We start from the raw sequence: 25985 nt of genomic DNA, 5'->3' as shown, positions 1-25985 counted from the left end.
AATCATTTCTCTGAGCCTCAGTTTCCTTATCTATAAACAAAGATAATTGCCAATTTCATAATGGTATTGTGAAATGTCACTGATTGTAAAGTGCTATATAATACAAAGTGTGATTTAAAGTCAGTCAATGGCAGCGATGGGATTAAAACTCAAGGCCTCCTAGATAGCACCTGTTCTTAAGGGTATATGGTAAAGGATTTTGAAGCAGGAGGCAGGAAGCTTCTTTAACTGAGGGTCAGAACCATGCATACTTTAAGATCTCCATATGATACATGCAGTTTCTGAAGTTTGCAGAGTAATGATGGGGGGGTGGGTGGGAGGGGCTCTGATGCATGGCTTATGAAGTCCAAATTATGACAGTGATGCTTTATAAAGCAGACATTAGCTATGTGCACTTAGGTGTATGGAAACGCTCTCTCCCTCCCAAATCTTCCCGAAGTTAGTCAGAGGTAACAGTGCTAACAAGACAAATTTAATATTTCTAAATCAAGCTGTTTTGGCGGGGCATGTGACAAAGCAAAAAAAAAAAAAAAAAAAAGTTAAGAAAATGACCCAGAAATGAAACTAGCCTGAATTTTTTACCCACTTCCCCCCCCCCCCCCCAGCTCTCAAATTTCTTTTCCCATTTACCCCAAGTCTTGCAGAAAGATTTTTCCCTTGACTAAGATGCTGCATGCCAAATTTCAGGTATATTAGTTGAAATCTGGCAAAGTAAAGGTGTAGGGGTACATTCAAAATTAGATGTGTATAAAAAGCTAGTTTCAGATCTGATTTTATAGTGACTAGTCTCTATTTAATAAAGCTTGAACATTTTTTGCTACTGATACGCTACACTATCTCCTCCGGTTTAGGCAGAGGTAAAAGAGAGATGTGGAAAAGAGAACATGGGAGAAGTGATTAGGGGATGGTGTTGGGGGGAATGTACCAATAACAATACATGAATTGGCATGGCTTTGTTAGTTACATCTCCTTTTGTGTTCTATCCCCATCCACACTTTAGCTCTTCATTTATTTTTGTATTTAGAGTGTAAGACTCTCTGGAAAACGGATTGTTTCTTTGTTTGTACTGTTAGCTCATCACTGTGGGGCCCCAGTCTATTTCCCTACACACCTATGTTTGTCACCATCTCACTTTGTCTTAAGCTTTTTGAGGCAGGGACCATTGTCATCTGTCATGAGCTAATGCACATTTATCGTGCTCTATAAATGTATTTTAAATTAATTGCTTTTTTGGATTGCTACAAAGTGGAGATGTTTAGTCACTAACAGTAATTTTCTTTATTCTGCCAAGCAAAACAGAGTGTCCTTCTGATCGTTCTGTATAAATCTTGTCAGACTTCAGTCAGTAGAAGTGAGATTTGACTGCATGGTTGTCTGATTCCCAGCTCAGGGAACTGCCTTAGGCAACAGGAGTATTTGGTGTGGAAATGTGTTCACCTACCTGTCTGTCTGTCTCTGTCTCTCTCTCCGCTGTTCAATAGCGGCTTAGAAACATTGTGAAGAAAAAGAGAGTACCTGCTTCTACGTAGTGTTGTCCAAAGCAGAAATCAGATCCATGAACTCTAGACATTTCTGACAAAAAGGTTCCAAGAACAGGTGGAATCACCTTTTAAAATTTTTGAATTTATTTTTGATCACTTAGTTGTATCTACCCATACTGCTCCAAACCAACGCGAAAAAAATAAATTATTGTCAGTTAACGTCTGTTCTGTTTTTTATCACTTTTACAGCATCTTCAAAATAAAGATTTAAAACCCTGCTGCAGCCTTAACTGTGAAATCACTACCATTCCACTCTGTGGACAGTTCAAGCCTGCTGACCATTCAGACTAGAATATGTAGCTTTCAAAGCTTAGAAAATACAAACTGAAAACTGAGTTTGAATACAATATTTATTGCATCTGCTTGACAGCAACAAGCTCTGGTGCTCGACACCTTGGGTTGGTTGTTTAATTACAGCGCTCTTAAGTTTAAGAAAATCTGCACCCCTGAATACTATAGTTAAAACAATTGGAGGAAGAGGAATGAGGAGCAACATGTGACAGACTAAACCACATTTGGTACTTATGACAAAGGAGCTACTTTAAACTTCCAGACTTTTTCTTTTCAACACCCCATTCCTAATGCATCCCTGATTCAGTGGCTTTCATGTGCTCTTGGCCAATACATTTAAGGTGCACACTACACCGTAACATCACTATTTTAAAAAAAACAACAACAAAAAAACAATTTTTCTAACCTTATGGTGCTTTTTCTCTTTTAGAACCGAGAGCTCCAGATCATGAGAAAGTTGGATCACTGTAACATTGTCCGATTGCGATACTTCTTCTACTCTAGCGGAGAGAAGGTAAGTTAGCATTGAGAGGTCACAGACAATAAGCTTCATTAAGGCCACTAAGTGGTATTGTTATAATACTGTACTCTTTGAATTTTTAGGGGTATTAAAATAGTTTGAAAATAGTGGAGTCCAGAATAAGAAAAGAATGGTAAATGTGCATATCAGGAGCTCAGATGTTCCTGAGCTGAGGGGCTTCAAATCTGTAAGGCAGAGCATGTTTGAGCTGATCTTACCTTCTGACTATGAGGTGTAGGCCATGGGTACTGTGGCTGCTAGTATGCAGTGATCAGTCTTGATTCCAGCAGCCTTCTGTCTGCATCAAGATGAAGAATTGTATAGCTGGGAGCTGCGGTTTCTATAGGCTTCACTTCTTTATTAAAGATGTGAGTGGCCACCAGCCACTTTTTAGAACTTCGTGTTACATCACCCCCTGTGTTATTACAGGGGTCAAGCAAGACTACTGGAGTATCTTCAGTTCTGAAATCCATCAGTATCTCAGAACTGTCCCTCATATACCAAAAGCTGTAGTTAATGATGTAATAAATGGAAAATGAAGAAAAAGAACTTAAAAATAAACAAACAAACCAAGAACTTACTATTCAGCATTGGTGTCAGAAAGTGACACTGGAAGAGTGTGCAAGAAGCAGGCCTTGGGATTTTCCTCCCTCCCCCCTTTTTTTTTTGGCGGGGTGGGGGGGGGGGGTCTCTCTACTCTTCCAAAATGGTGGAGCGGGGGTTGTGGGGAGTCTAGCCTGGGTCTTCCCACCTCTTCCATGGGTTGGAGACACACTTGCCCCCTGTGATGCCCCCAGAGGGCAAAATGGACCTATCAAGCCATGTGACAGAGGTTGTGGTCAGGGGGAAGTTTGATCTGGCTCTCTTCTTCTTCCCCTCATTCCGGGCTGCTTTTGTCGTTCCCTGGCATTTTGAGTACAAATTTGTGCCACTGCTGTTTGAATGGCAGTTTAGGCTCTGTTTGTTACCATGTTCAAGTTCGGTTATAATTTTGGCATGTTGTCAGAATTTTCCTTAGTAATGCAAGTAAAAGAAGGGAAGTGGTGGCTTAACAGTTTACAACTTAGGCCACGTTGAATAGAATTTTATGGCACAAGCAAAAGGCACATGTCTTGTCTGAGGGCTTCCTCCCTGCAAAATTTCAAAGGTCTGCTGCAAACAATGTAGCGGGTTAAAACGTCTCCGAAAAAAAAATCCCAGGACTTTTATAGCAGGAACCATTAGGCAGCGTAAATACAGGGGTTCTACAAGGTTTTACCGCATAGCGGTGCAATGTTCAAACAACTAGTTCACTGACTGTGTTAGTTTTAGTGGAAACTGTTTTTCACTTGACCACCATGTTCGTATATGGCAGGTGACTCAAAATGCTGAAATGAGCAGTTTAAATTGTGATACTACACTGTAATTTTCAAGAAAAAGAAACATAAAATAGTATAGTAGTCCACGATCCTTTGAGGTTCAAGGATGGTTCTCTTCCATATAATGATAGTCAGTTATTGCTGGTGGCTAATGAGATCAATCCAGGATCCACAGATCTTGTCACAGTTGGGGCCGACGTTTCCCAATGGAAGGGGTGGATCAAGATTGTTGAGTGGGGCTGCGGTGTGCTCTTTCCTTTTATTCCATTTCTCCATTTCCTGTTTCTGTTGGATCTCGAAATACTGGGATCCTTGCCACAAAGTCCTTTTCCATTTAGGTCATTGAGAACTTCGGTTTCCCATGAGTTTGTCAATATTGCACTTCTTCATGTTGGCTTTGAGGGTGTCTTTGAAGACCTCCCCCCACACCCTTGTCCATTGGCCGTGGAACAATTGTGAGAACATGACCTGCTTCAGGATTCGATTTTCTGGCGTTCGAAGAACTTGACCAGCCCAGTGGAGTTGTTGGTGGATGATCATAGCATCAGTGCTGGAGGTTTGGCTTGGGACAGAACATTGATGCTGGTGCCTTGGTCTTCCCACTGGTTCGGAAGATCTTGCAGAGGCACCATTGATGGTATCATTCAAGAGCCTTGAGGTGTCTACTGTACGTGACCCAGAGAGCAGGGACAACAATGGCCTGGTACATGAGAAGCTTGGTTTGATTCTTAATGTCACGATTTTTGAAGATGTTTTGTCAAGTGTCCAAAAGCATCACTGGCGCATTTGAAGGCACTGTTGAATTTCCTCCTCAATGTCAGCTTTATGTGATACGTAGCTGCTGAGGTAAAAGAAGTGCTCTGTGTTCTCCAGGGTTTCTTTATTGATCTGAATTACCGGAGCAGGATCCTGGTGATTCAGAGCCTGTTGGTGGAGTACCTTAGTTTTCCTGGTGTTGAGTGTGAGACCAAGTTGGTTATAGGCCTCAGAGAAAGTGTTGGCTATTTTTTGAAGATCATATTCTGAGTGAGCGCACAGGGCATAGCCATCTGCATATTGGAGTTCAGTGACTGATTTAGTGATAGTTAAGGCTGTGTTTAGTCAGGGCTATTTTTAGTAAAAGTCATGGACAGGTCATGGGCAGTAAACAAAAATTCATGGCCGGTGACCTCTCCATAGCCTAGTACTATATACCCCTGACTAAATCTTGCAGGGAATGAGGGGAGTCAGCCCAGGGGTGCAGTGGGTACGTGTGGGTAGGGCTGGCATGCTACCTGCCTGGCTTCACGCCTCCCCGAAGCAGTGACATCCCCTTCCCTCTACTCCTAGGTGGCGGCGTGGCCAGGCAGCTCTGCGCGCTGCCTCCGCCCCAAGCACTGCCTCCGCAGCTCCAATCGGCCGGGAACCGCATCCAGGGAGTCATCCCGCCTACCCCTCACCCCCCGGTAAGCGCTGTCCAGAGGCCTCACCCCGTCCTGCACCCCAGCCCTGAGCCCACACCCAAACTCCTGCTGCCGCTGCGGGAGAAGGACATGGTGGCCCGAGACTGCCCCAGCAGTGGCTGTTGCGGCTGGCTCAGGGATTGCTTAAGCTGCTCAGGCAGCCCCTGGGTGAGCTGCATTGGCTGCTGCAGAAGTCACAGAGGTCGACTTTCATGACCTCCGTGCCAAACTCGCAGCCTTAGTGATCGTTTTGTCTTGGATCGGAGGCGACTGAGGTTGAAGAGCTTGCTGTCCATTCTGTATTGAATGTCTGGGCCAGGGAGGAGCTTGTCACGGATGAGAAGAAGGATGACGGCAAGGAGGATGGAGAAAAAGGTTGGAGCTGACACAACCTTGCTTTACTCCTATCTTGACTAGGAAGGGGTCTGTTTCAGATCCATTGCTGACAACAGTCAGAGACATGTTGTCATGGAGGAGTCAGAGAACATAATAAATTTTGGCAGGCATTCAAATTAAAGGAGAATTCTCCACAGCCTCATGATTGGTAGAGTCAAATGCTTTTGTGAGGTCATTGAAGGCCAGGTATGGAGGTCAATGTTGCTCACAGCACTTTTCCTGAAGTTGACGGGCAGAGAAAATCATGGTGGTGGTACATAAAATAGTATTCTTAATGAATTCATATATGCAGCTAAGAACAGCTAACTTCATTGTTCTTTGTCTTTGCTTGAGACTTTAACTGTCCTGTTGAGAAATGGGACAAAGCCCAGACTGTCAATATAGGAGGGTGAAGCGGTGCACAGGACAGCTTAAATAATGTAGTTTTTCCTGTTTGGTATAGGGCTGGTTGCAGCCATCTTTGTTGGTGCTATGCAAAATGGCACTTGGAAAGTTGGCGTAAAGGAGAATAAATATTTCCATATCTGGTTACTGACCTTTTTTTCAGACTTACACCAATTTTGAAGTTGAGGGGCCCCACTTCATAAGTGCTCAGCCCTGGCACCTCATTGTTCTCAGTGGTTGCTGCTAGGTGCTGAGCTGTTGTTTTAAAATAGGCAAACAAACAAAAAAAATAGCACCAGATGTGAGTGTTGAACACTTCTGAAAATATGGCCTTGAGATGCCTAATCACTGGTGCTAATAGTTGTACAGGTTTCAGAGGAACAGCCGTGTTAGTCTGTATTCGCAAAAAGAAAAGGAGTACTTGTGGCACCTTAGAGACTAACCAATTTATTTGAGCATGAGCTTTCGTGAGCTACAGCTCACCTCCAGTGTGAGATGAAGGTAGTTGACTACCTTGCAGTTTGATGTATTGCCCTCTGGGAAGCAAATCTGAGAGGCCTAAAAATCTCTGGGTTTGTATTTAGTAGGATGACACAGGGAATCTTGTGCAGTATGCAAAACCCACCTCTCATGTGATGTCCACGGTAATCTATCTGATGGTAATGGCTAGGCCTTTAGAAATTCTTTGATTTGAATCTAACTTTTTTAACAAATTAAACATGAAACCTGAAAGATACACTTACATACAGATTTAACTTCTACAACTCCCTATATCTCTGACTTGTGATTATAGGTGCGCAGAAAGTGGCCTGCTGGAAACTTCAGTACTTTTAAACTAGTTTCCCTTTCAAATCAGAAGCGAAAGTCAAAATATCAGAAAATTCTTAAGGAATGAAAAATTTGAAAAAGTTTTGAATCAGAAATCTCAAAACAAAACTTTGACCAAAATGAAAATGTTTTGAGTGGACAGTCGTTTGAATATATTTTATTTGTCAAAATGAAAGCTGTAATTTTGTTTCAAAATGTTGTTTTGAAGCAAAATTTTTTGTTTTGATATTTCCTGATAGTGATTCACAGACTGCTAGATGGTCACATGATTCTGGCATCTCATTTCCAGCTGCTAAATTATATTAAGGGAAGCTAAAAATACATAAGTACTTTCCTAATATTGCTTCATCCAGGCGAGCAGTTGCTGTAGTTGCAACAGGGATGTTAAGGAATTGTGAAGGTATGGGGGAGGTCTGTGCAATCACCAGTGAGTGGGTAGATTATCTACAACACAGTTGTTCTAAGGTGTGCTCCACACTATGAAAATGTGTGGGAACTTCTCTAGCACAGCAAAATTCAATTTTATTTTTTCATTAATTTATTGTTGTAAGCTTAAAAAAGTTGTTCAGTTATTAACCCATAATCATTACATACATCAATGCTACGCCTAAGTAGAATTCCTTTACTTTAAAAAATAAAACAAAACAAGGCTTCCCAGCATTAAACCACAGCATTTACCTACCAAAGCGATACAAGTTTGAAAATCTTAATAGAATCTTATAAATAATGGTTAACAGTTCAGTTCTAGCATCAAACCCCTAGAGCCAGAGGCTTCCAAACTGAAAAGTAAAAGGTTGTTTGCCATCTCAGTAACCTTCATTGTAATGGCTTCTGAGACTCTATTGAGACTCCAAACTGAACAGATGATTTTCTAAGATGGGCCATTGGGAAGCTTTTAGAGAACAAGGCCAAACCCCCTCTTCTCCCCCGCCCCCATCACCATCAGTCACTGGTGAGTAGAAAGCTTGTCCTGACAATTGAGGTCCTAACCCATCAATATCTGCAGAATTTGAACTTTAATTAAAATTAAGTTTCTAACTTGTATGTTTACAAAAGTGAGTTTCTTAATGTGATCTAATATAGTGTTCTCCTGAGTCTGCAGACAGGCATTCCCTGGGACACCACTGGTGCTCAGAACTTTGCGAATCAGAGTATAATTTTGGTCAGGTTTGCTGCTGCCATTCAGAACTCTGTGGGCAGTAGTGAGAATGAATGAAAATAATTACACGTTTTCTGTGTTGTAGCCATATTGGTCCTAGGATATGAGACATATAGGATGGGTGAGGTAATATCTTTTATTGGACCAACTTCTGTCAGTGGAGAAACAAGCTTTCAAGCTCCATAGAGCTCTTCTTCAGGTCTGGGAAAAGCTCTCTAGAACCTGATACAAAGAGAGATTCTCTAAGCAGGGTTTAGTGACATAAGAATCCCAGGGAAAGGCAGGGGCTTAGCATCACACCAATGAATTGAGGCTAAAGTTGCTGTGTTTGTGACTACTGCCTTATCCATGTCCATTTTTCTGTCCCAAAATATGTGCTTCAGTTTCTCTCACACAGTGTGGCCACATTGCTCAACGTGTTTCAAACACTCCGTGGTCTGCCCGTTCACTTTATGGGATGGTCAGTGTCTTTTCACACTTTCACAAAATCTGTCTATAGTTGGTTTGAAAACCTTTTCCTCTGAAGCTGTACTGTCTGCCCCAACCTTTGTGTATCTCTTCATCTCAGTGGTACCAAATCATTTCAAATCTCAGCTGAAAATCTTTTTTTCCTTTCAATTTCTTTCCTTTTAAGCTATCCTTTTAGAATAAAATTGTGCCTTGCATCAGTTTCCCCATCTGAAAAAATGAAATTGTGGAAAGAGCTATGTAAGTGGAGTGCCATTATTATTATTGTGCCATTATGCATTAATTAATTAGGAGAGTTAGAGTTCTTCTTTTTCAGTACTGTTTCCCTATAGCTTTTGATTGAGTCAGCTTACAGCAGGTGGTTAATATGTTTTTCTTTTAAAAGCCTCTTTTTCTTAAACTTCTGGCCATGAAGTGGATGGTGGGAAAGGAGGTAGGATAGGATTGTTTTGGGGGGATTCAGTAGTCCCATTACTTTGTACATTGGTATGACATTCCAGGGTGAAGTCCAGACCAGTAAGAGGTTGTGTCAACCTGCCCTGCAATCGTGGGGGCCTCACAATGCTTTGTGCTGAGGCTCCCACCTGGGCTGCTCACAGCCTTCCAGGCAGCAGGTAACATCATTGAGTGTCTGTGTATAGCTGCAGCCTGCCAGCCGCACATCAGTCACACTCTGGCTTACACCCACCTTGGCTACCACTTGCAGAGTAACACCAACACAGTCCCAGTCCCGGATTTTCCTCACAAAATGTGTGTTCTGCACTGTCCCGCCCTCTTGTAGACAGTCCAGATATTGGAGGTTTGTTCCTCCTGTAAAGGGTCAACATACAACTGTTTGCCACTTTAAATGGAGTTACCCACACAGTTCAGTTTAAAGACAACACTCAATTAGTTTTGATTAAAGAATAAAACAAGTTTATTTAACTACAAAGAGAGAATTTTAAGTGAGTACAAGTGGCATGATTGGAAGGTAGTTTCACACCTGCTGTGGCCATTTCGAATACCACATCATGCCCTTCAAGTCTTTCCAACAACCCAACCACATTCCTGTATTTTGTCAATGACACATTTAGGGATGTTCTGGACCAGTTTGTAGTGATCTACTAAGACAACATTCTCATCTTGGAAAACAAGCCCTTCATGACCAATGCATCTGGTTGGTACTTAAGTGTTTTGAAGCAAATGACCTGTATGGGAAACCCAAGAAGTGAGAGTTCAATGCACCTCTGACTTTAGGCTATATCATTTTCCCCCAATGGGTAAAGCATGGATCCCCAAAAAGTGTCTGCAGTTGTGGACTGGGCAGCTCTGAGAAACATCTCTGATGTCCAGTGCTTCCTGAGGTTTGCCACTTTCATCAAGGGGTGTTTGAAGGTGGTTCAGTTACCCAGCTGCTCCTGAAGGACACTGCCTTTGTTTGGAATCAGGAAGCTCAGTCTGCTTTTGATGAACTGAAAGAAGCATTTACATTAGTGCCTGTCATATTTCATCCGGACCTGACAAAACCCTTCATTTTCAAAGCAGACATCTCTGACTCTGTGATCAGAGCAGTGCTCTTAGCATCATGGATCCCTGAGCGTTCTCCATCTTTGTGCATCCTGCTTCTGAAAGTTGATACCTGTGGAACAGAATTACAAAGTCTGTCACAAGGAACTGCCACCTTTGAGGAATGGGATCATCCCTTGGAAGGTGCATGTTTTCTGGTTGAGGTATTCATGGATCATAAGAATTTGGAGTACCTATGAAATGCAAAGGCTCTCAGCGCCAGATCTATTGGTACCTTTTTTCCCTCCTGATTTGATTTCATCCTGACCTATTGTCCTGGTACCCAGAATGGTAAGCCTGACATGTTACCTCACCAGGACCAGCACCTGTATAAGGGAGATAGACCCACCAGCATCTTGAAGCCTTGCCATTTTGTCAACGTACTAATCAACAGTGATTAATTGTTCCTTGTGAAGTCTTCCCTGCCTCATAATCTGTTTGTGGTGAAATTAATGTTCACCAGTATAGATCCAGCCCCAGCCCCGACTCAAACTTCTTGATAAAGAATAGTGTTCTCTTATTGCAGGATCAGATCTAGGTCCCCAAAGGTCAACAACATCTGGCCATGTTCTGGTTGTGTCATGACTCGCTCCTGGGTGGCCACTTCGGTCACTGGAAACAATGAAACTGGTCTCTCAATTTCTGGTGACCAAAACTACAGTTGCCTGTAAAGTCTTGCACATCATGGTCAGGGGTAAAGTATGACACTAGATGCAGCACCAGGATGCTGCCTAGCCCTCAAGAAAGCTGGATTACAGGTATCTCAGTCCATTCCAGATCATCCAACAGGTTAACTTGGTAGTCTTTAAACTCCAGTTAGCCAATATGATGATGGTGCACCTGATATTTCATATATCCCTGCTGAAAAAGTATATTGATAACTCCTTTCCTGGACAGATAAAGCCACCTACTCTCCTGTCTGTGTCTCTCTCTCTCTTTCTTTCTCCCTCCCCCCCGTCATGGTCCAGAGGCAGCAAGTATACCCGGTGAGGCAGATCTTGGACTTAAGGTTCTCCAAGAGAAGCTCATGTACCTTGTTGATTGGGTGGGCAGTGGTCCAGCTGATCACTCATGGGAAGCAGCTGAAAGCCAGGATGTACCCCAGCTACTTTGGGAAATTCCACTGGTCATATCCTGACAAACTGAAGACACCTGGTAAACACGTTTTGAAGTAGGTGTGATGTGATATCTTTGAGCCTGCTAAAGTCTGATGAGTCATCCCTGACTCAGCTTAAGCCTGATGAATCATCCCTGAGCCAGAGTGTGAGAGTTATCATAGGCAATTACCTGAAGGTCTTTTGATAGGCCCCACACCATTCAACCAATCCAGAGTTGAGGACCCACCCAGGTGATGCTGAGGTAGGTATATAGGCTCCGAAGGGAAGCAGTCTGTCCAATCTGTTCAACATTGCTACCTGGTCAGGAGCATTTCTATTGTGAGTAGTTTCAACAGACTGCTCCTGCTCCTGCCTGTTTCCACGCTAGCAGCCTCAGCTCTAGTCTGCATCTACTCCTGCCTCAGGTAACCACCTGCTGACTCTGACATCGCTGCCTCAGGGATATGCCTGTGTCTTTAAAGTGCAAGATCTGCACAAGCTTCAAGAGTTGCTCCAGATGGACAGAGAACTAAAACTTGTGATGGAGTGCTCCCTTCATCCGGCTTCAGATTCAGGCCCAAAGACTCCCCTGGACCCCAGCTCCCCATCAGTTCCAACAGCTCAATTGCATTCTAGGTCTTTGAAAGACAGATTGAGCAAAACAAGGAAAGCCTCACGCAAGAGGAGTGCTAGATCTCCTCAGAGAGACCATATTCCTATGAAGGCGGATATACTGGAGACCCTGCACCCTTTAATAAATCTCATGACTAGGATACTTCCTGCCTTCCTTTCTCCCCTCCCCCCCACCCCACCCCACCCCCCCACCCCCACAAATTTTCTAGACTAAATTTTCCTTTCTTTAATTTCTATTACTTGTAGAGACTTGTAGAATAACTAAGTGAACTAATGAAAAAGAGGGCAATAGTTGCCAGTGGAAGGGAGTATCCGGTACAAAGGGAGAGGGAAGGAGGGTATAGCAGCCACCAGGAGGAAGATGGGTTTTGGCAAGTGGACCATGAATAGACTTCCTTTACTTTGGTCCTAGAGAGTCATTGATTTCAATGGCTGAGAAAGCCAAGAAAAGGGAGATCTATGCTTTATTTTTGCAATAGCTGTATCTCATGCCTCACTAAGAAGATAAAGGCTTTCAGTGGATTCATGAGCAGATGTCCTCTCCTGTCCCTAGGAATTTGAGCTATTGGATGCATTCCATATAAACTTTTTCATCACCATTACTGGTTTGAGTTATGAGGAAAGATTTTTTTTCGTATGTGTTCAGTAGTGGGCCAGATGACTACTAAGAGGGACAGAACAGTTTACAATTATTTATTTCAAAGCTATAAATTCTCAGGAGGGGGAGTTATTTTTTTGGGGTGGAGCAAAGCCAGTACCAAGCAGTAGTGCAAAGAAAAAGAGAGGCCAAATAGTAGGGAATGCTTCCCTACAGGGAAGGTTGATGGATTGATTAATTGGAAAGTGCAGTATTCTCTTAATGAAAGCAAGTGTTTTCCATACCAACCTTTGATATTCTTATCTCTCATCTGTAGGGTTCTAAACAGTCTTCAGAGGGACAGACCTCTGAAGACATTGTAGGCTGGTCCAGGAGATCTTGGTATGCCAACCTGTTGGGCGTAGCGATCATGTTGCTCTTTTGGCTTGTGTTGAGCAGGTCATGCACAGGAAACCGATGTGCCTATCAGCCTGATTCTGGAAGATCAAAGTATAATAGGAAGGTGTGCGTTTCTAATTTATGATTTTCTGTTTTGCTATAATTCCACAAGGCTGAAGATTGCTGTCTTGCATTTAGCCTGTCACTCAAATGTAAAATTGTGATTGGCTGAAGCATTGGCTTTTTTTTTTACAGGACTTTGCTGAAAGAAGCTTTTTGAACTGTATTCCAAGTGAGAATAAATCTGGGCAAGCTGAATGTTTTTTGTGATGTCTATTTCAGAATGTTCTCATGTTTTAAAGCATTTTTCTGCACAAGGCAACCCACTTGATCAGGGACGGCTGAGTAAAACTATTCAGTTGAGTGAAAGCAGGTATAATGGAGGTTGCAATGCCAAATTTTATTATCTGCATTCTCGTTTAGTTTCATTGTAGTATTTCATAACTGTTTTTACATGGTTGTGTTAGAGCATTTAATAATCTGATCAGTCCATGTATTTAATTTCCACATTTAAATAGGGAGACAAGACACTGAAGAGATGTGTGCACAAACTTAAAAGCATATATTGCTTTTGTTTGGTAATTATGCTTCTGATTATGTAATATTTAATCTGTTTCAAATAGGTGTTTGGTATCCACAGTAATCAAAATGGAAGCGTGGGTAGTGCATGAATAGCAGGCAAAATGCTGACTGTTTTGCTGCATGGTGTAATTGATTTTAGTCCTGTTGGCCTTGCCTGTAAGGGCACACAGCCAAAAGTCCATCCAGCTCAGGAATAGAAATTTACTCCCATACAACACCTCAGTCTAAGTGTTAAGTAAATGTCAGGATAGTACTGTGCACTGCAATAGATTGGATTAAATATGTAGTCTCTTGGTATCTTGCTCACACTCCAGGTCAGCAGAGACTTGCATGTTTCAGGGGCCAAGTGTTAAGTCTGGTGGGAGAGGATGGGGAAAGCCAGTGATGGGAATAATTACTGCAAAGCCATCTGATTAAGAAAGAGCATTAACTGGCTCCAGGTGGGGACTTATGCAGGCAGCCTTGGCTGGAAGGATAGTCATGACAGTGTTTGAAAGATGGAGATATAAAATGTGGGGGGGAAATGAAGGAACTTTCTGGATTCCAACAGGTCCTGGAGAAAAAGGAACTATTCAGAGGGGCCCCAACTTGCACGTCAGTTATTCAGATTTTTTAATAAACTTTTTTAAAAATCAGCAGCACTGGTGCATGATGGCAGATTGTCAATTCTGGAGACTTGAGGTGTGTGTGTCCACTGAACAGGTATAGTTTGAGCAGCAGCTGTGAGAGTTTCCCAAGCAATGTGTCCTAGACCAGGGGTGGGCAAACTATTTGCCCCGAGGGCCACATTGGGGTTGTGAAACTGTATGGAGGGCCAGGTAGGGAAGGCGGTGCCTCCCCAAATAGCCTGGCCCCCGCCCCCTATCCATCCCCTCCCACTTCCCGCCCCCGACTGCCCCCCTCAGAACCCCTGACCATCCAACCCCCCCGTTCCTTGTCCTCTGAGCACCCCCTCCCGGGACTAACTGCCCCTCCCGGGACCCCACCCCATCACCGACACCCCCACCCCCGTTCCCTGAGTGCCCTGATCCCTATCTACACCCCTGCCCCCTGACAGGCCCCCTGGGACTCCCATGCCTATCCAACCCCCCCTGTTCCCCATCCTGACTGCCCCCCAGGATCCTCTGCCCCTTATCCACCCCCCGCCACCTTAACATGCTGCTCAGAGTGGCAGGACTGGCTTATTAGAAAGCCTCGAGGTGGGCTGGCACAAGCCACACTGGCGGCATGGCAAACTGAGGCTGTGGGGGAGAGGGGACAGCAGAGGAGGGGCCGGGGGCTCAAGGGTCAGGAAGCCCGCAGGCCGGATGTGGCCCATGGGCCATAGTTTGCCCACCTCTGTCCTAGACACTTGTAGGAAAAGAAAAGCTCTATAGCTTTATAGCTGGTCCCCTGAGCCATCCATTCTGTAGGGCTGGTCATTTTAATCTTCTAGTTTTTTATGTTTTTTCCTTCAGCCTCTTTTCAGGGATGAATGATTTTTGTGGAAGTGGAGGACAAATAACATTGGCTAGAGCCAGGCACGGTTTAGATAGTTGGTGAACAAGCTGCCTTACATGGCTCAGTGCATCGCAGTGTTGTCCTGTATCTCCTGACCGTAGATTTTCGATCATGCTAAATTGTATGAATTTGTGTCATGTCCACTAGGGTTTTGGTTAGGAAAATCAAAGTCCTTTCAGCTTCACAGATAAGATTCATCGTCCCAGGGATTCTTTAATCACTCCCCAATAGTTGAGGGATTAAAGAATTTTGCAAGTCTAAAGTAAACTCTTTGAGCAGGCAGGAATTTATGGACAGTCTTCATGAATGAGTTTTTTGTTTTTTTTTGTTACAATCTGTTTTCTACAAAAAAAAATATATTATGTGGAAAATTATATGAAATACTAGGCTGTGTCTATGAATGGAGAAAGGCAGCATTGCTATACCTGCCTGAATACACCACCCAGTAATCCAGACTCATTCAAAGTTAAGAGCTACAGAAATTTTTGACACAATGACCAGTCCTTCATCAAACTTGGCTTAGATCATAAGCTAATGTAGAGGACTTGACTTAGCTCCCACTGGACATAAGCCTGTTACAAAATCATCTCAGATTTATCAGTAGGCAGTTTCAACACCAGGTGTTGTCTAAGACTAAAATAAAGGTGGGTTACAGGTCAAGTTGAGGAGGATTGGCAGAGCAAGGTGGCAGTGGAAGACTGTGATAGCTGGGAGTTCTGCAATTCAGCGCTGAGGACTGGGAGAGTGGTGAGGAGGAATTTGTCTAGTATCTGCAGTGCTACTAGTGTGGGTGAATATTTCCCTGAGCATTAAAAGTCACCTAGTTGATCCAAAAATAATTTCAGAGATAGAAGAGAATTTGTGCTTGTGCACACATTCACCATATATCTTTGTTCTAGAACCGTGGTTTTCAAACCGTGGGTCGAAACCCAGTACTGGGTCGCGGAATGTCAGGCACTGGGTCATGGCGGCTCCGGTCAGCACCGCCGACCAGGCCAGTAAAAGTCCCGTTGGCCGTGCTGCTAGTCCCTACCTGTTCTAACACTGTGCTGCCCCGCCCCCGGAAGCAGCCAGCAGCAGGTCCAGCTCCCAGCCAGGGGGGCCATGGAGCTCTGCGTGCCGCCCTTGCCCCGAGCACCAGCTCTGCACTCCCATTGGCCAATGGGAGTTGGGCGGGGGTGCCTGTGGGTGAGAGCTGTCTTGAGCTGCTTGTGCGCCTCTGCCTAGGAGCCGGACCTGCTGCTGGCCGCTTCCAGTGCGCAGTGTGGTCCACGGTGCCAGGACAGGCAGGAAGCCTGCCTTAGCACCCCCACTGTGCTGCTGACTGGGAGCCATGTGAGGTAAGCCCGCACCACAACCCTGTGCCACAGTCCCATGCCTGAGCCCCCCCCAAACCTGGAGCCTCTTCCAACACCCCAAACTGCACATCCCTGGCCCCATCCGAGAGCCTGCACCCCAATCCAGAGCCCTGACCCCCATCTGCACCCCAATCCCCTTCCCCAGCCCTGAGCCCTCCCAAACCCAAGCCCGCTCCTGCACCCCAAACCCCTCAGCCCCAGCCCAGAGCCTACACCCCCAGGCTAGAGCCCTGGCCCCCCTCCTGCACTCCCTGCCCCAGCCCTGAGCCCCCAGACCCAGAGTCCCCCTGCACCCCAAACCCTTATCCCCAGCCCCACACCCCAACCCTCTGCTCCAGCCCTGAGCCCCTCCCACACCCCAAACCCCTCATCCCCAGCTCCGCTGGGTCACGGGCATCAACAATTTTCTTTAACTGGGTCGCCAGAAAAAAAGTTTGAAAGCCACTGTTCTAGAACTCCGTTCCAGCTCTGCTTTGAAATACCTGGAAGCTGTGAATTGCAAGTAAAAGCATGCTCATGTGGCCACTGGATGTCACCATTCCTTCATACAAATAAAACCAGTTACAGTTTTTCAACTCCCAAACTCCTCTAGAAGATAATGGCTACTAGATGCTTTGAGTAGGGAAGCTACATTTCTCAAATGTTTGCTCTTTCTTAAAAGCAGTGCAAAAGTTTTTATGCCTGGTAGCAGTATATATGGCCTGTGGCCATGTTTTTTGGGCAGTATCTCACCTTGGTACAATGGAGGAAGCCGTGGCTTCTTATAACTTGATAGGATGTGGTGTGGGAAATACAAAAGTGAAACAAATCTGCAAAGAGGACGTGTTATATTTTTTGCTTGTTTCTAGGGCAATGAACTTATGATTTTGAACTGTATGTTTTTAGGTAAGTCAGATTGGTCCAACTAGTAACACTTTTATTGTTGGGTTTGAATTTCCTGGAGTTCAAATGTCACACTCGGATAATGGGGACTTTTTTCTAATACTCACACTGTGTTGCTACAGGGAGGTGATGCACTCTTAAAGAAAGCCTAATCCAGCTGAAATGTTAAACTGAGACTCCTGCCTGTGTCCGGCTGCTCAGATAAGTTAAACATCCTTTGGGAATTTCTGAACAGAGCCTGACCTATATTACAGTGTTCCAACTCCCCTCTATCAATAGTATGTGTTAGTGTATATAATACCTTTGAAAAAACATCACACATCTTTAATACAATACAGAAAATGTACCATTTGAACACCCTAGCTGCTCTGTTTTCCTGCACAGCCAAACTTCCTTGTTCCAAAGTGCTTTATACTTTACAAACACTGGTAATAACTTCAGTAGGGAAAACAAATTCTCTTCTTGGTTTTACATCTACTGCTAGAGTTGGTATCATTAGCCTTTCATTCTCTTAACTGATGGTTTTAGCTGTCCTCCTCCCCCAGCAGATGACATGGTGGAAGGTATGCTCGCTTCATGAATTGTCTGGAAAGGGGAACTACAGATGGGTATGCTTAGTGTTCTCCTCTCTCCAGTGTGCCATATCTGTCACCAGTGTGCACACTATCAGCCAAGAAAGAAAGAGATGTCCAATATAGTTTTCTGAAGCTGTCTCTATCATGCTACTAGTGACTGGAAGAAATTCTTGCAGATAATTAGATAAATTATTGACAGAATTGAAAGAGCACTGGAGCTTTCCGGTCTGAACGATGAAGTATTCCTCAGGGGGAACAGACCCTGTAGTTCATTTCCAGTTTGTGCTGAATCTTAGTCACTTTGACAAGTGAACTCTAGCACTTCCATTATCTTGTTTTTATCTATAGTAAACGCTAGGAGAGCTAGTTCAGAATAGTTGACTCATCTTTAGCTGATGAAAAAATTACTTGCGTTGTGGACTTGGTTGTGGTCGGAGAGAAAGAATAGTAGGCTGTATAAGATTAAAAAATTCCATATACTTCAGGGCTGCTTTCACATCAGTAAATTAAGGGTCCAAAGCTCTGAATGTATAGATATAAACTGTATGTTTGCCAGTTAGTCTAGATGTGTGTGTGTGTGAACGTTTACATAGGAACAGTAGTATGTAAAATATAATTTATAGATTTTTGAATAAGGCTGATCACACTGCTTTTTTTTGGGGTGGGAGGAGGAACTCACAAAAATGGATCAAATGTATGGATAGGCGTGACACTACACCTGTGAGAATTGAGGTTTGACCAATAGGCTAGGGCATCCTTCCTCATTCTCAAAACCAACACTACAGGAAGAGATAAGAGCCAAAGGATAGGTACAAGTCATTTTGGCAGCAAAAAAAGGCTGCAAAAACAGGTGGGGAGGTTTCCGGGACGATGAAGGAAGAAGAAGGGGTGGGAAAAAAGAGAACAGGGTGTTAACATCAGAGAAAACGAGAGAGAGAGCAACAGTAGAAGCAGGTTTGCAGGTTTGGATTTGTGACAGGAATCTAAGTAGTAAATAAAATGAAAACATGCAAATATTGACTTGAGCGTCTAAAACTGTCCCCGGATTCTGGTGATCTGAGCTTTGTACTCATGGGAATGGAACCCTTGCTATGGAATTACAATCCTACATCTGGCAGAGCAGAAAATAAAAATCAGAATGAAAACAAAATAAATCACAAATGAAAGGTCTGTATCACAAAGTTGTTGGACTTTGTCTTGTGGCAGTGAATTCCACAGGTTAATTATATACAGCATGAAAAGTGTTTATTAATTTTAAACTTTTTCTTTACATTTTTCATTTTATTCTCATTTATTCTTGTATAGGCAGAGAGCATAAATGGGAGTGCCAGGTTTCCTTTCTTTTCATTATTTTGTGTACCTCTCCAACCTCTCCCTTTTTGTTTTTGGGGACACTGAGCTCTTGAGTCTCAGAGTAAAAAATAATTGTAACCAACCCTGATGATGAGAGTGTACTTTGTGCTGTAGCTTACTGCTAGCATGATTTTTTTTCTCCAAGGTACAAGTGTCCTATATAACTGCACACACCCGCTCATTAAAAATAAATTATATTACATATTCAGAAGGCTATATCTATAATGCGGCTATTAGAATTATTTACTTATGAGATTTGAAATTTCTCCCTTGAGGTACAAGGCCTTCTTATCAAGTATGTATAAATTTGAATGTCACACTGAATTTTATATTTATATAGAAAATGTATATCCTGACTACAAAAAGTCCTGTTGTTGCTACCTGTGGTAGCAATAGTGAGAATGCTAATGTAGGTAGGCTTTCTGAGGCTATGACTGGTACTTAGCTTCAAATTGAATCATTCTGAACATAGCAGATATAAAAGACACACTACTGTTCTTAAAAAGCAAAAACAAAATTGGAACCTTTTCTATGTTGGCACTACCATCAGTAGAACTTAACCAGTGGTAGCAAAAGTATGACTTATTTCTGGGAGAGAAGACTAATGTAAACAAGGCCTTAGTGATTTGCAGGGTGGCTCGTCTTTAGGTTAAGCGGTACCAGTAAATGCTCTCAAAATGCCCCTTAAAGTACTTATGTTTGCCCTCAAGTAATGACACTGACCCACCTCTGAGTTTGTGAAATGCTAAAATCCAGAAATTCTCCACATTTTTCGTGTACACATGATGTGCGTATGTTATGTGTCCTGTCAAAAATTCTCCATGTTTTCTTTATTCACTGGAGGTCACTGCTGTTTGCGTGCACAGAGTAGAGACAGCTTAAATAATTCAGTGAGCTATGAGAGAAGCACAACAGGCTGTGCACGCTAATTGGCTAATTAAGTCACAGCATTTAAGACTAGGACAATTGTGATTAAATGACTACTGCAAATGCATCCAGAGGTTTTCTTTCAAATTGGGAGGTATTAATTAAAAAGTATAGCCAGAGGACCCACTAGTGACAAGAGTCCCAGCTGAAGTCTGGGAGTACTGTGCTCCATTTCCATCCACATGAGGCCTCTCTAAGTGTCATGGAAATCTGTCATCTTTTTCTATAGATATCTCTATAGTTTTGGGTACCAAACATAGAAAATCTTGACTCCTTTCTCTTCTGTCTGTTTTTATTTTTTTGAAAATTAACTATTAATTATTCTCAATTTGTATAGTTGGAAATGTATATCACAAAAGATTATGCTCTAATAAAAGTGTTAGTCTCTAGGGTGCCACAGGTACTCCTTTTCTTTTTGTGGATACAGACTAACACAGCTGCTACTCTGAAACCTGTCATACAATTCTGAGTTTCAGAATAGGGTGGGAAGGATATATCAGAGTACTTGAGACTTCTAGGGCCAATTTTTGCCTCTGAAAATGAGCAGCTGAATCATAGAAAAATCGGGTTGGAAGAGACATCAGGAGGTCAGCTAGTCCCAACCCCCTGCTCAAAGTGAGACCAACCCCAACTAAATTATCCCAGCCAGGGCTTTGTCAAGCCTGACCTTAAAAACTTCTAAGGAAGGGGACTCCACCACCTCCTTAGATAACGCATTCCAGTGTTTCACCACCCTCCTAGTGAAATAGTTTTTTCCTAATATTCAACCTAAACCTCCCCCACTGCAACTTGAGACCATTTCTCCTTGTTCAGTCATCTGCCACCACTGAGAACAGCCTAGCTCCAGCCTCTTTGGAACCCCCCTTCAAGTAGTTGAAGGCTGCTATCAAATCCCCCCTCACTCTTTTCTTCTGCAGAATAAATAATCCCTGTTCCTTCAGCCTCTCCTCATAAGTCATGTGCCTCAGCCCCCTAATAATTTTCATTGACCTCAGCTGGACTCGCTCCTATTTGTCCACATCCTTTCTGTAGTGGGGGTTCCAAAACTGGATGCAGTACTCCAGATGTTGCATCACCAGTGCCGAATAGAGGGGAATAATCACATCCCTTGATCTGCTGGCCATGCTCCTACTAAAGCAGCCCAATATGCCGTTTGCCTTCTTGGCAACAAGGGCACACTGTTGACTCATATCCAGCTTCTCATCCATTGTAATCCCAAGGTCCTTTCTGCAGAACTGCTGCTTAGCCAGTCGGTCCCCAGCCTGTAGCGGTGCATGGGATTCTTCCGTCCTATGTGTAGGACTCTGCACTTGTCCTTGTTGAACCTCATCAGATTTCTCTTAGCCCAATCCTCCAATTTGTCTAGATCACTCTGGACCCTATCCCTAATGTCCAGCATATCTACCTCTCCCCCCAGTTTAGTGTCATCCACGAACTTGCTGAGGGTGCGATCCATCCTATCATCCAGATCATTAATGAAGATGTTGAACAAAACCAGCCCCAGGAACTACCCCTGGGGCACTCCGCTTAATACCGGCTGCCAACTAGACATGAGCTGTAGATCACTACCTATTGAGCCACACTATCTAGCCAGCTTTCTATCCACCTTATAGTCCATTAATCCAATCCATACTTTTTTAATTTGCTGGCAAGAATACTGTGGGAGACTGTATCAGAAGCTTTGCTAAAGTCAAGGAACAACACGTCCACTGCTTTCCCTTCATCCACAGAGCCAGTTATCTCATCATAGAAGGCAGTCAGGTTGGTTAGGCATGATTTGCCCTTGGTGAATCCATGTTGACTGTTTCTGGCTAATTTCTAGTTAAACTAAGCACTGTGTGAATGTGATGTCTCATTTTATTTAATTCCTCTTTTAACATGAATAATTTAAGGAGGGCAAGAGTTAAAATCAAGACCCTTTATGTGAGGTCACAGATTTTCATCCCTCTCCCACCTCAGTGTGAGGTTTGAAATTAGGTTACAGATCTCTCTGAAACTGACAAGCTCAAAATGTTAAACACCGTGCTTGAAGCTTTGTTCTTGCTCTCTTGTATTATGCTTAGGATTTTTGTTAGATTAAAAGAAAAATCTCTTTACTCCTCAAGATACTTATAGCAATGTTACCATTTCAACAGGATCAGATTAACCTTTCTCAAATATGCTGGAATTTAAAAAAAAAAACAAACTTTTTTATTGATAAGTAATTAAGTAGGGTGTGTCAAGGAATTTGAAGTTGGCAATTGTAAAAAGTGTGAGATTGAAGATATAATTTCCCCCCAATGGAGACTTGAATGGGCAGAGTGGTCATTGATCTGTTTGGCCTCACCTGCACTGGGAAAATGCCTCATGTTAGAAAACGTGTTAACTAATCTGTTTTGATTAGCATGATATTGAGTATAATTTAGCAGTAATAGACAACTCATGTTTAACATTGCATTCACTTAAAAAATGTCAGCATGTTTTCTAACATAATGCACTTTAGGAGTGTAGACATAACCTTTGTTAAAACCTTAGAACCTTGCAAGCTAACATATTTCTTAAGCTGACAGCTGCCTTGAATACTGTTCTTGCACTCCCCTGTTTTGAATCTTTTCCTAATTATTTCTTCTGTTCTCTTTTCCAGAAAGACGAGGTGTACCTCAACTTGGTGCTGGACTACGTTCCTGAAACAGTATACAGAGTTGCCAGACATTATAGCCGGGCCAAACAGACACTCCCTATGATCTATGTCAAGGTAAGAAATTATAATTATAAATTGAAATAGGAAGTTTGCTGTAACACAGCATTTCTAATTGTTGTTAGTTTCCCCTAACCTGAACTTTAAATTCTCACACTAAACTGCAGGGTAGATTAAACAGTGAAGGGTTTATTTCAAGGCAGCAAAATCTATAAAAATGATTATAAGAGGAAATTATAAAAAATGATTATAAGAAGAAATGATTATAAGAGGAAATTGTTGGAGCCTTACTGTGTATATAAAAAATTTAAGGTAGCAAGTTTCAGCAACACTCTGTGCTGCTGTTTAGACTCCTACATTTAGGAGAAATGATAACCCAGCAGCAATGTTTTGTCCCAGAGACAAATCAGTGTATCTGAGCTGTTGTTGAAGTGGTATGTATACAATTTAACTGTATGCCCTCCAGAGTTTGCCCAGTAATTGGTTCTTATGCTATTAAACATTTTCAGGTGTTTGCAATTACAATAAGATCATATCCTGCTTAAAGGTTCTTATAAGTTTAAAAGCTCATGGCTTTCCTACATACACACTCTGGGGAAGCTGGTTTTACCTGAGCACCTTCTATCCTGTGAGAAGCGAAGTGGTATCAAGGCCTTGGTAAATTCTCCTGCTGGGGAAATGACCATTTTGGGAGCTGTGGGCACTGTCATTCCTTCTAGACCTGGGGACTGTTTTTATACTCTCTTTCTGACACCACAGGCTTTTCTTTTCATCCTACTATTGATAAAGAATATTGTCTTGATGTCAGGAACACTTACTAATTTACCTCAAAGACATCTCAAAGGCAAGAAGAAAGTCAGATTACATCTATCTGTAGATTTTTATTGATTTGATTGAAAGGATAACTTAGCAAGGTAGGGTAGTGTCAGTTTTATTACCAAATAAGTCAAAGAAACGGTTAAGCCTCTTCGGAATTGTCCACAATGTGAATTCTGGCAGTGGAGGTATATACTAAAATTATACATATAAAGTATAACATACTTTACTCCACTTAGTAAGGAACAATCAGTTGCACACATACAAAATGGGAAATGACTGCCGAAGAAGGAGTACAGCAGAGAGAGGGATCTGGGGTTCATAGTGCTTCACAAGCTAAATCTGAATCAACAGTGTAACACTGTTGCAAAAAAAAAAAAAAATCAAACATCATCCTGGGATGTATTAGCCAGAGTATGTAAGCAAGACACAAGAAGTAATCCTTCTGCTCTACCCTGCACTGATTAGGCCTCAGCTGAGAATTGTGTCCAGTTCTGGGTGCCACATTTCAGGAAAGATGTGGACAAATTGGAGAAAGTCGAGAAGAGCAATAAAAATGATTAAAGGTCTAGAAAACATAACCTATGAGGAAAGATTGAAAAAATGGATTTGTTTAGTCTGGAGAAGAGAAGACTGAGAGAGGACATAAGTTTTCAAGTACATAAAAGGTTGCTACAAGGAGGAGGCATAAAAATTGTTCTCCTTAACCTCTGGGGATAAGACAAGAAGCAATGGGCTTAAATTGCAGCAAGGGTGGTTTAGGTTGGACATTAGGAAAAACTTTCCAACTCTCAGGGTAGTTAACGACTGGAATAAATTGCCTAGGGAGATTGTGGAATCTCCATCATTGGAGATTTTTAAGAGCAGGTTGGACAAACACCTTTCAGGGATGGTCTAGATAAATTTAGTCCTGTCATGAGTGCAGGGGACTGGACTAGATGACTTCTTGAGGCCTCTTCCAGTCTTAGGATTCTATGATACAGCTTCTAACATTATATAATATGGAAGACAAGAAAGTAGTAATGTAAAATGACGACAACAACAACAAAAAATACAAATTGCATCCAGTTGTATTCTGAGATAAAGGTTGTCATACTAAATTTTGTATATACCAGTTTTTGACTCATCAGGTAATAAAGAACTCTTAGACTTTTTGGAGAAAACTTACAAAATGCTTGTATATTTATAAAGGGAAATTCAGACAACAAATTTGACTTGTTTGTAATTATTGCATTTTAAAGTTAACATCTCCTAATGGTGTATCTGGGGTGCTATAAAATAACAAAAACTAACTTGAACCTGGACTCCGGTTGGCAGGGGCCAGCAGACGGGAACCCCAGTCCAGCAGCGGGCTGAGTCACTCAGCCCGCTGCTGGTCTGGGGTTCCCGTCTGCTGGCCCCTGCCAGCCAGGGTCCCGGCCACCAGCCCCGCTCAGCCCACTGCCAGCCCAGGGTTCCGTTCATCTAGGCAGGCAGCGGGCTGAGCGGGGCCAGTGGCAGGACCCTGGCTGGCAGCAGAGTGCCACTAAAAATCAGCTCCCATGCCGCCTTTGGCACATGTGCCGCAGGTTGCCGACCCTGGACTAGAGTTTTGAGTAGGGGAAGAGTGGATACTTCTGTTTAGTGTGCTTAGTTGTTCCCACTCCAAGCAGTGGTGACTGTGATCACCTTCTTCCACCCAAAACTCTGGGTGGAGGGAGGTGGGGATGTTGGGACACAGCTCAACTGACTGGTGGAAAGACAGCATACAAGAAACACTGGAAGTGGGGTACAGCAGGGAATTGTTCTAGAGGTTAAAAGTAAAACCAGAGAGGGATGGTCTTTAAAATTTCCCTCTGGATGTATTGGACCAAATCTCAGAACTGTGATTGGGACAGGCAGCGAGAGAGTAGAAGCAAAAGAGACCAATTTAAGGTGTATTTTACTTGTGGCTGGGTGTCCAATAAATTCAGTGTTAAATTGAAAAACTCAGTCTCCCCTTCTCTCCTCCCTGTCTCCTAACCATCTGAGATATGTAGAGAGATCCCCACAACAGTTGAAAATGAACCTGCTGTCCTATGGAATGAGGAGAAATGGCTGCTCAGCTACTTCTGGCCTAGATTAATCGTATGTTACCAGTAAGAGTAAAAATTGACGTTGTAATTAGAGGCTGTGCAATTCAAACTGAACCTTGAGAATGCCTTTACCTGCACCATTCTGTCTCCCCCCCAAAAAATAATGATGAGATTTTTAGTTCACCTTCAAAATACCACAGTTCCACTCACACAAACTTTAACCAACAAGAATATTTTGCTAACACTCTGTTAAGCTCTCCTGGTCTAGTTTATTTTTCCACTGCTGCTGATCACCAGGATTGCATACATATTTACATGGAAAAACTTTGTCCCTTACAGCTGCGTTTCTTGTTTGTGCCTTATTCAGGTCTCAGTCTAGTGCCACACTAGCAGTTGTGGCATCATTGAATGAAACTGTGGAGAGTAAAAGGAGGTTGGTTAAAGAAGTGCAAATTTTGTTTGTAAACACCATGATACCTTGGTGATCCGCTCCGAGTAGTAAAATGAAGGACACATACAGGACTGTTTAACAGTGTGTGCAATCCTCAGTATTTATAACACAC

The 25985-nt window shown here is 42.9% G+C and overlaps 1 protein-coding gene across 6 annotated transcripts in view; it reads left to right on the top strand.

Moving 5' to 3' along the window:
- The window catches only part of GSK3B (glycogen synthase kinase 3 beta), a 270397-nt gene that overhangs the window by 124315 nt on the left and 120097 nt on the right, over positions 1-25985 (top strand). For all 6 annotated transcript variants that reach the window (XM_048818908.2, XM_048818892.2, XM_048818885.2 and 3 more), the window contains exons 3-4: positions 2263-2346; positions 22499-22609. In XM_048818908.2, coding sequence (XP_048674865.1) covers positions 2263-2346; positions 22499-22609 — 195 coding nt within the window. The remainder of the gene's footprint in view (positions 1-2262; positions 2347-22498; positions 22610-25985) is intronic.

Source organism: Caretta caretta, chromosome 1, assembly GCF_965140235.1.
Source record: "Caretta caretta isolate rCarCar2 chromosome 1, rCarCar1.hap1, whole genome shotgun sequence".
Taxonomy (NCBI): Eukaryota; Metazoa; Chordata; order Testudines; family Cheloniidae; genus Caretta; species Caretta caretta.
The sequence above is the reverse complement of the archived record's forward strand: the minus strand, read 5'-3'. Positions and strand labels throughout refer to the sequence as shown.